Below are 13,255 nucleotides of genomic sequence, written 5' to 3'. Positions count from 1 at the left end.
ACAAAAGTATTGTTAAATACTCTAAAACAAATGAGAGTGATTAAAGACAGAGCATCTTTTTTAATGCAATCTGAGTTTTTTCTTGGTGCATATAGGCTGAATTTATGAACTGTGAACTCACCTGAACTTCTGTGTATTGTCTTTAATTTTATAATGAGTATTTGGGGAGCAGAAGCAAGCTCAGAAATAACAGGATCTTTGAACAGAAGAACGTTGTCAGATCTGTAAAAAGGCAAAAAAGGGCAAAGTAAATGTAAAAGGGAAAATCCTCAACTCATTTCTAAATGTGCAATTCAAATAAACAACAGTGTTTAGTACTGTGGCATTCTGTGAGCAACTGAGCAAATATTTTGCTTGTACAAATGGCAAAGCTATAGTTGTGTCCTCTGTGAAGTTCTGAGCATGTTCGTGATCTGAAGTCACTCACTAAGTTGTAGTATTTTTATACACTTTTTCATGCTTTAATGTAGAGAGGAGAGGTTAACTTTTGCATATTGAAAAGATTTTGGAGAGATAGATTTGGCATTTGAAAATTGCACTGCTGAGAGCTACAGAGGCTTTATCTATTGCCAAAAGAAAAAGCAAGTACACTTAATTGCTGTCCTTTCTAAGGATTTGTGATAATGCCCATTGCTTATTTGCTTGACAATCTCATGCTATAATAATTTAAACAAATATTAATATAATTATCTCAAAACCCTATACTTAGTTATGAAAATATTTATTATCAGGGCCCTGAAATGTCAAATGTAAAGATATTTACCATTCTGGCTTTCATATAAGTCCCAGCACTGAAAATCAGACATGACTTTTTTTCTGTTTGAGGTAGTTTGCAGGGCAGTCTGCTGGAATGTCCCAGGTTCAGTGTTACGGGTTTAGAGATTTATAATTTGTCATGCGTACCCCACCTTTCACACAGAGTTGCATTCGTGGTTTCTGTGAAATGTAAAGTATTTGTGGTTTCATACTGAGAGCCTGAGAGAGTGCTAAACAAAAGGTAGCTCTAAGCAGAATTTTATATTAAGCAAAGCCTTTATATGCACCTATACCTGTAAGGATATAGATTACAGCAGTATTGAAGAGTAATATTTCCCACTCCCTGTATACCAGTGATAATACAAGAGCCCGGGCTGTGCTTTTCAACTGGAAAGTCAACAATAATGACCAGTCTAATAAGAGTTTGGGATTGTGGGCCACCCTGGCAGAGGCTGGTATTCTTACAGGAAGTTTAAAATACTTACTTTCATTCTAGCCAAGGCACAAAACAACTCTCGTAATTAGAAACACAGCAGCACAACTGCTGCAAAATTTAATCTCTTTTACTAGGCACTTCATTGAGGAAGAGAACAAAGGAAACCTGAATGTGTCCTGTATCAAGAGTACAGAAAGAAGTTGAGCTGTGCTTTAAAGCCAGCCTTCAAATAGCTGGAGAGTTGTGTCAGTAAGTTGGGTGTGCCTTGAAAAATCAACCTGTAAAAGATGAGAATGCATTCAAAGATTATTGACAGTTGTACCGTCAAAGCATTTTGAAATGGGGGATCTTCCCTGAGAGACCCACTCTTGCAGGGTGTGGAGATTTTAGCAGTGCCTTGTGTGGCATCCTGTTCAGGAACGTACAGAGACCAAAGAATCTTGAAGAACCTTCCTGCATGCTGTGATGTTATTGATGAAAATTTGCCTTTGCCGGTATTTTTATCTGAGCACTGAATAATAATCAGCATGATTAAGGCAGGATTTCAATGAAAAGCACAGGGTTTTGGAGAGGTATGTAGTACTCAAAGCTTTGTGGCACAGTAAAAGCGGGAAGTAGTGACTGTCCTCATTCACTTGCAAATATGTGGGAGCTGCATGACAAACTCCAGACACTAAAACTTTTTTTCTAAGAATTCGGAAAAAGTGCACAAACTGCATCCAAGTGTGCACTAATATTCCCAAGCTAGTTTTTCTCTGTGTCTGTTAGCATGAAGAAGTCATTTTATGCAGCATAGTATCTTCCAGAGACTTGCTAAGTTTTTGAGGTAACATCAACAAATTCTCATTTGGATTTGCTTATTATATTTCATATGTTTTGCTTAAGTACCCAGGAGTTATTTTGGTATGCTATTTCCAAGTGACTGAATATTAAAAGGTATTTATATTACTATGTAAAATAGCTCATAAGAGATTATACGTGATGTAAACAGTCTCCAGCTTGTTTTATGATTCTTCACAAAACACCTTAAAAATCCTTTATAGTTCTATAGAGATGTTTTCTTTCCTTTTCACCCTGGAAATTGGTATTAAATTTATTTGTTCTCCAAAGAAAGCCAACATTTTTGAGAAGATAGCAGTTTTGTATATGAAAGCTGTAGTACGTCTGAGCTATTTCACATGCTGATTTATCTTGGGGAATAAGTAATAAAAATTTGTTCTGAATTGCTGGGAAAGGAGAATCCTTTCAATAACTATTTATATTGGTTTTGTAGTGAATAGTCAAACCCTAAAACAAACCTGAAAGTACAAATACTATCTTTTTTAGAATGTAGATTTACATTAAAATTGTATACATTGTTAATTAGTTATTTTTACTCAAACAAGAATGCAGAGTAATCTTTCTCCATGTACACTGACAGCAGCAAGCTGGCAAGCCACAGAATAATGACACGAAAGCCAACTGAAATAACCTTTAACATAATGCCATCAAAAAAAGGCATGTCTACTACTTTGTAATAATTGTCAGTGTACAATTGCAGAATGACACCTGAAGTCCTGAATAATAAATGTAATCAGATTAACTCTCCTAATGCAAGGTATGTGTACTGTCAGTCTGTGGCAAAAGTGCACAGATCTGTGGAAACTTGTAGGTCCTTGTATTGGACTTTTAGTAAATAAAATATATTGTGTAGCAAAGTATTGGCAGAAAAAGACAGGAGAACAACATGAAAAATGAGTCTGCTCAGTCAGTTTCTAACAACGTTATTTACAGCTATATATTCACTATTTTATTCCATTTTTCTCAGGGTGACACCATCCTGTTGGAGGATGCAATTGAAGTATCACAAGTATTAGTGTGGTAATTAGTCATCACATTATCAGGGTAATCAGTGTATCACTATGTGGGCATCTGCTACTTTGAAACATTTTCTTCTGTCATATTTAGAAGGTGACGTAACTCTAATTTAAAGTTCAGTGTCTGCTTGACATGTAGCAATGGAAACTCACGCCTGACATAAAAATTATTTCCAATTGTTTCACTGTCTGCACAGCGTGCCTGAAATTCTAAGTTCAGCATTGCATTAGTATTCCAAGATACACGCATGACAGAAGCATTAAGGGACTGTTGTATCAGGTAATCCATGTCAAGTGCTCTTGACGTAGAATTGTACAATTAGGAAGCTAGTGTAACCTAGTGGAAGTCTAGGTGTTAACTTTTAGACAAGTTATGGCAACAGGCTCAGCTTTTTACTGAAAATTCTTTTAAGTTTATTCAGCTGAGCTCTTCTGTTTGACTACATGACAATATATAAGGAAAGCCTAGTTTGGCTTGTGGACTGCCTTACTGCTTGTAATTAAAAGAATAAGCTGTTAAATCTCTCATTTGAGTACTTATGTCTTTGAATTTTGTCAGTCATCAAACTGGACAGCTCTTTCTTTAGTAATCATTAAAATGAAAGATAATTCTCTAAGGTTTAGAGTAGCTGAGCTAATAGCTTCTCTATATTAATAGCTACAAAATGAAAGCCCAGTTCAAATTCCTGACCACAAATGGCTAGCACTATGTGGACTGTAAGGTGTTAAGCTTTCACTGTAACTGCTAAGTAGGAAACTACAAGGTATGTTTCTTAGCCTTACTAAGAGTTTCGTCAGGCAGTATTTCCAGTCATTTCATATCTGATAACTTGACATCATGACAAGACTGGTATCGGCAAAATGTGACGTGCCTGCCCATCCCCATACATCTCCAGCCCACGAAGGGTAGACAGAGCGATTTTTATTTTTCTCTCATCTGCATGTAAAGTCATGGTTAATATTGTTACTTTAAATGCTGTTTTAGTCCAATGTTAACACAGTGTATTTTCCCAGCGTGGACAATTCAGGGGTGATGCTGATGTGCACTAGTATTTTGGAGAGCAAAGTGATAGCTAGTGGAGGATGTGATTCCTCTACCTATTTCTTTTCAGTCCTGCATCAAAAAAGACGGATGGTCTGTAGAAATGTATTTTGTAGTTGTTTTTACTGATGCTGTACAAGGGGAGCATTGTTCAGTCCCATATGACAGCATTATGCCCATTGACCAACCTCCTTAGGCCTGATACCCATCTACTAAGAGTCTTCTACTTTGTAGTGCAACTCCTACTAGGTATGTATTCCATTCAGTTGTCGTATAGGCATGTAAGAGAGTCATGGCATGCTTTGGGGCATTTAAAGGTAATGGGTTGGACAGGTAATGGGAGAAATCTGTTCCTTAAATGATTAAAAACTCTGCTAAGCAATTGCTGGTTTATAGCTGCTTGGCAGAACAACGCCAAGGAAGAAGCATGTAGCTAACTACCTCATTCTCAGGTCTCTTTAATAATCTTCTCTGTGGATATTCAACAGTTTCCAGGGCAACTAGAAACAGAAATATCTTTTCTGTAAACCACAGCTTCCCAGAACTCTCTGTTTCTGAGTAGTACACCTAGTAATTACAGATTCCTCTTCATCACTGAGTTTTCACCAGATTTTTTTAAAATCTGCAACTAAATTTCTCGTCAGTGGTTTTGAGACTTTCTTCCCTAGAAACATAAAATGGTGGTGGCAGACATAAAATATTTTGACTTCTTGAGGAGGCCTGGAAAGATACCATAAAACTCCCCTTCTGAAATGCTAACTATGAACAGCCTGTCTGCCAGAGCTCAGTTTCCACAAAGTATGCAAGAGGGATCCCCAGTGAAATAGTTACTACAATATCGAGAAACCTAGTTTGCAGCTGTCCTTTGAGCAAGGTCTACCATGAGACATGTGTCTCCAGTCTTCAGTGAGACTGTCTTTCAGCTAGAGGATGATACCAGGTGGGATACGGCATGGAACAGAGTGAAATTTCCCCCCCTCTGTCCTGTAGACATAAGACCATTTTCATAGAGCATTCATAAATGAAATGTCTGTATTATGTATTAACCTGCCCAAAGAAAGCTAGCTGCAGCCATTGTAGCAGAAGACAGTTATACCCACTGAGGCAATACATTTGCCAAAACAGTAAGGGAGTGAGGTCATTCATCCTCTAACGCATGGATAAAGCAATTTTATCCTTAAGAATGTCTTCATTTGAAGGTCTAGGTTTGCAGGGAAACCAGTGTAAATGCATGCAAAAAATTAAGCAAGTAAAGCAGTTGTACAAAATCTGTTAAGTCTACCAGACTTTGAAGATTCATGTTCGGCTGTACTGATTTAACATACTAGAGGTACAAAATGTTTAAGATTGTTTCATAGTACCAACCACTTTTTTTGTCCTTGAAGAAACTGGAACCTGAGGCTTAAATGAAAACAGTTTCAAGTACTTTACTTGTATATTCTTTACAACTTTTGACTTTCTGTGTGTGAGACCTTGGCCAAGCCAGCTTCTCTGTATCTGAGCTTTAGAGGTGAAACTATAGAGGTCTTACAGCATAAACCTCCTGAAGTATTATGAAAGAGAGTAATGCAGAGACAATACATACATATAATATATACCTATAACATAATATGTACATATATGTATAATACATGTATACTTATATACATATACATATATATATTTGCTTTTATTAGTAGCCTAAAATTATTCAGAGACTTATTCTTTAGTGGCCAGATGACTCATCTTTTAAAGTAAAGAGTATCTGTTATATGATATTCTCATCTCTCCTTCAATACTATCGGTAAAAACTCTCCCAAACATGCCTATAAATGGACAAGCAGAAGTGGCAGTAATAAAACTGGGCTGTCAGAGTTAGAACAAGTTGTTTTAAAAGTTGAACAGATAAGGTGGCAGCCAGAGAAACCTGTGGCAAACCGCAAATACAGTAAATAGAAATGTGGTCAGTCTGGAAAGTTGTTCAGTTTAACAACAATAGGTGTCTTTGGAGTGAAATAAGTGTCACAGTTCCATCAATTTTGTTGATGAGGACCATAGCTCAGTTGCCTAAACAAACATACCTGATGTGATTTTAGGTGTTGGGGGGTATCCTGCATGGCTGTGAGTTGGGGTACAGAATAATGCAGGTCTCCGTAAGCCCCGTGTAAGGATGTCTCAGATTCCTAGGGTGTCTGAGTGATGCTTGTCAAATAAATTCCACGAAAGATCTCCAGTAACTACAATGGCAGCTTATATTTGATCTCCTTTGTAGACTCCTGCATTTAGATGTCTTCATTGAGGTGGCTAATAGGAAACATAGTCTTTATGATAGAATCCAAACCTGATACGCAAGTTCACTGTGAGCAGAACCTGAGCAGCCATACAGTGGAAGTTCAGCCATTATGCGGCTGCAAAAGAGCAGTGATTTTTGTCGGCATAGGAGTTATACATAAGTCTTGTAAGTTCTATAAGGCTATTGTAGGATCTTGTTGTACAGTTTCTGAAATGCTGTAACTAAGTTGATGTGGATGATACCATACTGATTGTGCTCTGCTGTTTTATTCAAGTATGCTAAATACGTATCCACCTGATTCTTCTCACCACATGATCAGCAAATTCTAGAATGCTGGCAGTTATTTTGTACTTTGTTAAGATGTTGTTTTATTCTTAGAATAAAGCTATTCTAAGTCCCACTGATCAATGCTGGGTTCATGAAGAAGCATAAAAAAGGTCTTTCTTAAATGTTATTCTATGACAACTTTCCTAGACATTTGCAGCATTTAGTTCTAATGAGATTTTCACCAAATTTATGAAAAAAACGGTGTTCTTCCTATCTTTTCTAATTTAGCACTAGACTGTGCTTCTAGGAAGTATTTATAAACAGCAAGTTCTGGTTTTCTGTTTCCTTTCAGTAGATTTAGTTGCCAGCTGAATGAGAATTAGAGTGCTGTTCCTCATTAGAGACCTTATTATCTGTGCAGGAGGAATGGTTTTGAAAGAAAATAAGCTTTGCATCTCTTAAATGATGTTTTGAATATTTAGACGAAAACAGTTGTCAGTGGATAGAAAGCTGGAGATCATTTGTACTTAGAGGTGAAGCTAGAAATAAGGTCAATTCTGAGATTGCATTATGTAACTGAAAAGGTGAGGATTGAAAGGAGAGGCTTTTTTTCCTGTCAGTTTGACTTTGGGACTGACTTTCATGTGAATGTGTCATCAATCTTTACTATGTAATTAGAAGTTCCACTCTCAGAACTCAAATCGTGACTACCTTTTTTGCCCACACTATATGGAACATAGGTATTTTTGTGGTTAACTGCTTGACCCGTACCTCTGTATCAGCAGAGCCAGAGATACTTACATGTGCTTGTAGAGTGGGATAAACAGTAGTTCAAAACTGGACTAAACTCTTTTACATTTAGCTGTCTTCACACTCTTGCTGTGTTTTGTAGATGCCTGTTACATACATACGTGCCTTACTAATCTTAAATTTCCTCCAGTGTGAAATGGTGGGGTTGAATGCCTTTGCCATGGTTTAACCCCGGCCGGCAACCAAGCCCCACGCAGCCGCTCGCTCACTGCCCCCCTCTGCCAGAGGGATGGGGAGGAGAATCGGAAAGGAATTAAAACTCAAGGGTTGAGATAAAGACGATTTAATAATTGAAATAAAATTAAAATGCAAGAACAATAATAATAATAACAATAGCAGTTATAATGAAAAGGAGGGAGAGGGGGAGAGGAATGAAATCCAAAGGGAAGGGAGGAAAGGAAACAAGTTAGCTGCACTCCTAATGTTCACTGGAAGTCTGTTTGTTTTTTTTAAAATCTGTTAAACAAAAAATCTGTTAGCAAACCTTGAGTGAGGTCTCCTGTTTTTGTCCTTAGTCTGTCTACTCCTTGCAACATTTTATATTGAATTTTCTTTTCTTAGTTAGATTATGATGTGGGATGAGGACCATGATATAATTGTGCAGCATGAGTTTCAAAATGATGTTTTGGCCATTTTGTCAAAGGAACAAAACTTTTCTGGAGATGAAGAGACAGATGAGGAGGAGGAGGAGGAAGAAGAAGCAGAAGAAAAAGAAGAAGCAGAAGGAGAAGAAGCAGGAGGAGGAGGCACAGAGAAAGAGGAGGAAATAGAGGAAAAATGCAAAGAAGAGAAACATAGTGAAACACCTGATGGAGAGAAAAGCAGTAATAGTGCAGTGGAAAGTGTAGAGGTAAAAGCTTTTACGCTATTAAGTTACTGGTCTCTGAAATAATTTGGTTCTATAACTAACATTAGTTTGAATATATATGTAGCTATCTTGTAAATGCAAAGTTGTTGTTTGGGGTGGTTTTGGTAGAGGAAGGAACATGTATTTATGTGTTAATAGTTAAACATTTAGATTTTTAACAAGTTTGACGGAGATTTCATTGTTTTGTCTCTATAGACAGAAGAGACTACTCAGAAAGAGACCATCGTTCAACAGGGTAAGAATACAATACCTAAGAACTCTGGACCATTGCGGATATTCTAAAAACAAATAAAACATTCCAAAAGATGAAACTTCTAAACAATCTCTATTATAAAAATACTGAACAATACAATTATTGCCAGTAGTTGATAAAGCAGTTCTTGAGAGGGGATGAAATTTGAGAGGCAAAAATCTTTACTTGAAAGCAAAAAAATTCTTTTCCTAGTTGGGTATTGGAGGAAGTCCACACAAAGGACTTTCTTTTAGCAGGACTATATCTTACTTGGTAAAAGCAGTTCTCATTGTGTGGTGGCAAAGTAATGGTAATTGTATTATCTCTCAAGGAACTTCTTTAGATGCCATATTTCTTCACTTCAACAGAGATGCTTGTCAAAAGTCTGTCTCATCTCTGTCAATTGACATTTCCTCATTAGGTTCACAAAAAGATTATTTTAGGTGAAATACGGTAATTACTGAATACTGTTCAGGGATGCTGAAGATGTAACTCTAGATCTAGTCCCTTGTAGTTTTCATGGCAGTTTGAGTGAACTGTCATCTTTTAGATGCATATTCCTTTAGAAAAGCTGGGGAGCGTGAAGTTGGGTGCCCTATATGCAAGACAAGTCAAAAATACTTATTTTAGAAATTCTGGAATAATCTATAATTGTTCTTTTGAAAGTAAATAACAAACGTAATATAAAAAAAGACCACTGCCTCAATAATGAAGAAGCTATGACATTTATTTTCAATATTATAATGGAAATAGTTTGTCCAGAATAGATGCTTAAATATTTTTCCATCATCCAGTGATCTGGAAGTTTTGATACTAAGTTCTAAATTTATATCATTCATACAAGGAGTATAGGAAAATTTAAACACAGAAGCATCAACTCAGATGGAAAGTTTTTCCTTTCCCAGAATTGTTTCTATGGAATAAAATTCATGGTGAACCATAACTCCTGCCCTAAAAGTCAGCTTTTCCAAATTAGAATATATATTCAAAATCATTGTGCAAGGCATTGTCTTCTGTCAGCAAGAGGAAACTATGAGTGTCAAGTCAAAACATTTTATATAATGTCACTGCCATAAGCATTCTGTTCTTGAAAATTGAGCATCTGGATAATGTAAGGGCATTATAGAGAGAGATTAAAAAATAAAAATAGCTTTGTCAGGCTGGACATCAAGTTGAACTGAATATCCCCACTACTTTTGTTTTTCTTTAAGATCCACATTTTTAGTGACTTTTACTTCAAAAATAATTGAAGAACAGTTTTTTCTGCTCTTAATTTGCAAAAATCAGAAGGAAGTTATGTAAACATTTATGTTATTGTAGAGAAAGAAAGCACTGACAATCACACTGTGAACAGCTCTTCGGAGAACACTTATGACCAAAAAACTGAAGGCATCGGGAGAAAAAAGGTATGTGGTCTGATTTTTCCTTCTAGTTTTATCAGTGACCAAAAAGGCAGTGGGCATTTACCAAGCTGAAGCAAATACCCCAGTTTACCTGATCTGCATAAACAATTCAACTGCTGAGCAGTCTGTTCCTTTTAAGATTTGATTTTGTGGTAACTTAAAACAAATAATTGCTCTATTAAAGTAAATCATAGTACTTCGGGCAGTAGAAATGAGATAAAGCCTATTACCACCTGTTCATATACAGCATGCCCATAAAAGACAGGTTGTTAATCACATCGGATTTTGGCAGGGGTGAAAACTTAGGACTTGATTCCTATGGGACATTGTCTAAAAATATTTCCAACCATATTTCCCTCTGAAAGCAGCAGCTGAGCTGGTTGACCTTGTATTAATTTCCAACATGCACTGATTTAAAGACTGTGGGGCTTTTTATATATATATATATATATATATATATATGCATGTTGAGGAGTACCTTATATGGAATTTCTTACAGGTTTAGGACCCAAAGGCTTCTGCAGAGACTGGCTACTGTGTTTCCTGTTGAACAAAGACCTTAAGCACCGATTAACTTCAAGCACGTGTGTAGTCTCACTGACATAAAAACACATTGCCATTAACTTTAATGGGACTACACACGTTTATAGTGAAGCAGATTAAGCATTTACTGCTCTGGGGCTTTGCAGATCTGAGCTGCTATTTTTGGATTTTGCCTCAGACTCTTGTCTGAAAGAAACACAAGTAATTGCACCACTTGCAGTATTTCGTATAAACTGTACAGTGTGTAATTTGACAAAACACAGTCATTCACTCCTCAGATTCATATATCCTGTTTTGTCACATTTAAAATATTGGAGCAGAATGTTTTTCATTAACATTTTTCAAGTAGTCTTTTTGGTTTGAAAAAATGATCTATTTTACCAAGGAGAAATTTGTGACCTAAATTGACCTTGGTATATACAGAAAGCTTTTCATGTTTTTTTGACTTTGAGTTTCACAGCTGTTTGGGGCATATTATTTACCTGTTTTTTACTTCAGTTTTCCCTGTTTAAGCGAAAGCCACTGACATGCCAGAAGAATGTATGTAGCAGAATGGAAGATAGATCTGGAAAGCCACTACAGAGTGAAGAAAAAGAAAAGGAAGATTTATCTGGTGAAGGCAGTAAAGATGAAAACCAGAATCATACATTGGAGGATTCCAGGGAAACTGTGACTAACCAGGACAGACGGATGAAATCTTCTACTTGCATATTACTCTAACACTGTTAGAGTATGTAAGAATGTGACAGTCTTAAAGCACAATAGTGCAATTTTTACTTGAAAACAGTTACGACTCACTAGAGCTGTTGATGGTTGCTATTTTGATTATTGATTGCTGTGATTTTAAACATGCAGAGGACTTTCTTGATATTTATTGGTAATCTTAATAGTTGCAATGCTTATCAGCACCTTGCTGGAGTTCTGTGGCCTTTAATGTTGGTGTTGTAAAGCAAAATATATTTTTTTACGTGAAAAGTTGGATACAGGCATTTCATGGTTTTTGCTAAATAATTTTATTCTGTTTCATCTACAGAGTACCACTGTCATTATGATACTCTTGCAAAATTATATTTGATGTAAGATATTATTTGTTTTTAACAACCTAGGTAAGAATATTGAAGTTCACATTTTAAAGAGGGTACTCAGTTACTTAGAAATACATATGCCTCTTTCTGTTTTGACTTAGAAAAATAGCAATAAACTTTCAAGGTAACACATAGGCCATTACTGAGGAAGTTACTTAAGTATGTGCCTGATGTCATCTACAGCAGCAGTTCCATTGGAAACAGTACCTAAGAGTAGTGTAAGTTAAGTTTCCTGACAAACTGAGACTTGGAGAAACCTTTCATTTCTGAGAGATGCTGAACACCTTCGCTCCTGCTGATGGGACTCTTTCCTCACAGAATCGGGCCCCGTAAAAACTGAACATCCTCACTGTTGTTTCTGTTGGATTCTAATCCTATACTCTTCGAACATTCGTACCTTAATGAGTCTCTAGTGAAGCTTTCCTTGCAGGAAAATAATGTAATCAGAGTTACTATGGAATCTATTGGTATGACAAATAGATCGTTATGGGCTAAATATTCATGGTTTTCTCAGGCAACCTGGTTTTCTTCACATAGAGTCATGAATAATGAATCCCATTACTGGTATGGATGAGTGGAATGCATGGGTTTTTAATTAGTCCAAGAAGCTGAAGTGACAAACCGACTATTCTAATTACTAGCATTCCCTCTGAATGAAATTTGGTTTCTGAAAACTTAGTCCAGGTGAATAAGAAATGTGACCCTTACCATGATGAATCTAACCCAAGGTCTGTGTTTGCCCTTTATTAAAATATGCTTAGGTTTTTATGAATATACACAAGCTCTAGCTTAAATAAAAGATAAAGAATTATTTCTAAAGTGAGTACTTTTCAGAATACTTTACATGGGACAGATGACCATTGTAGAAAACCTAGGAAAATGTTACTTACATTCACTGATATATTAATATATTTTAACGTGCCTTTGGCTGTATTTCACCTTTGGATTATCAGATTTTCCTAGTTTCAGAGTCGCTTAAATATTATATAATACAGTCAGAAATGTCTGGAGTTGTTTTCAACCTGGAAGTTGATTCAGCTGAACACTTTGTCCCTGTAAGTGTGGCAGGTGCCCAGATTTTTTCACAGGGCCTCCTCAGTGCTACTGTAAGCATCATACTGAAAACCTGGATGCTTGAGTCATCGTTTTCCACAGTTAATTAAGATCCTTCTGTTTCTGTTATTTTTATTTGGGCTACTCTTTGGTTCTGCAGTGAACCTTACATAACCTATTTTTTTTCTGCCAATGTGCATTATATTTACATATTTTCATGTTTTCCTGAATGCACATGTGGTTTATGTCCTACTTGGATACTGCTGTGAACAGTAAAGAAGTGGAAAAGGAGAAATAAAGTGACTAGTATCATCATTAATTTAAATAAGCTGAAATTATTTTTCTAAGGGGAGAGCAATCACAGAAACTGTTACCGTAAGGACAATTTCTTTCTTTAAAATGTGAACTAGTTTAGTGGAAAATATTGCTTTAAATGGGGAATTACCCTTAAATCTAATGTAATAGAAGTGTATTTAATGGATTCTAAACTGCTGTACATCAAGCAGTTTCAGGCACTTGTACGTTTATCTTGTCCATACACTTTGCTTAAGAAGCAGGAACAAATTAATCCATTCAGATGTCTTTTTTACATGTCTTCCTCGGTAATAAAAAAGATTAAACAAATAAAACAA

The 13,255-nt window shown here is 36.2% G+C and overlaps 1 protein-coding gene across 1 annotated transcript in view; it reads left to right on the top strand.

Moving 5' to 3' along the window:
* RPGR (retinitis pigmentosa GTPase regulator) overlaps positions 1-13,255 on the top strand; it is a 60,662-nt gene extending 47,407 nt beyond the window's left edge. The window contains exons 15-18 of the mRNA XM_055802098.1: positions 8,083-8,289; positions 8,503-8,542; positions 9,860-9,945; positions 10,984-13,255. Of these exons, the coding sequence (XP_055658073.1) occupies positions 8,083-8,289; positions 8,503-8,542; positions 9,860-9,945; positions 10,984-11,205 (555 nt within the window). The 3' untranslated portion in view covers positions 11,206-13,255. The remainder of the gene's footprint in view (positions 1-8,082; positions 8,290-8,502; positions 8,543-9,859; positions 9,946-10,983) is intronic.

The sequence above is a fragment of the Falco peregrinus genome, chromosome 4 (assembly GCF_023634155.1).
Source record: "Falco peregrinus isolate bFalPer1 chromosome 4, bFalPer1.pri, whole genome shotgun sequence".
NCBI lineage: Eukaryota > Metazoa > Chordata > Aves > Falconiformes > Falconidae > Falco > Falco peregrinus.
This window is presented reverse-complemented; position numbering and strand designations above follow the sequence as displayed.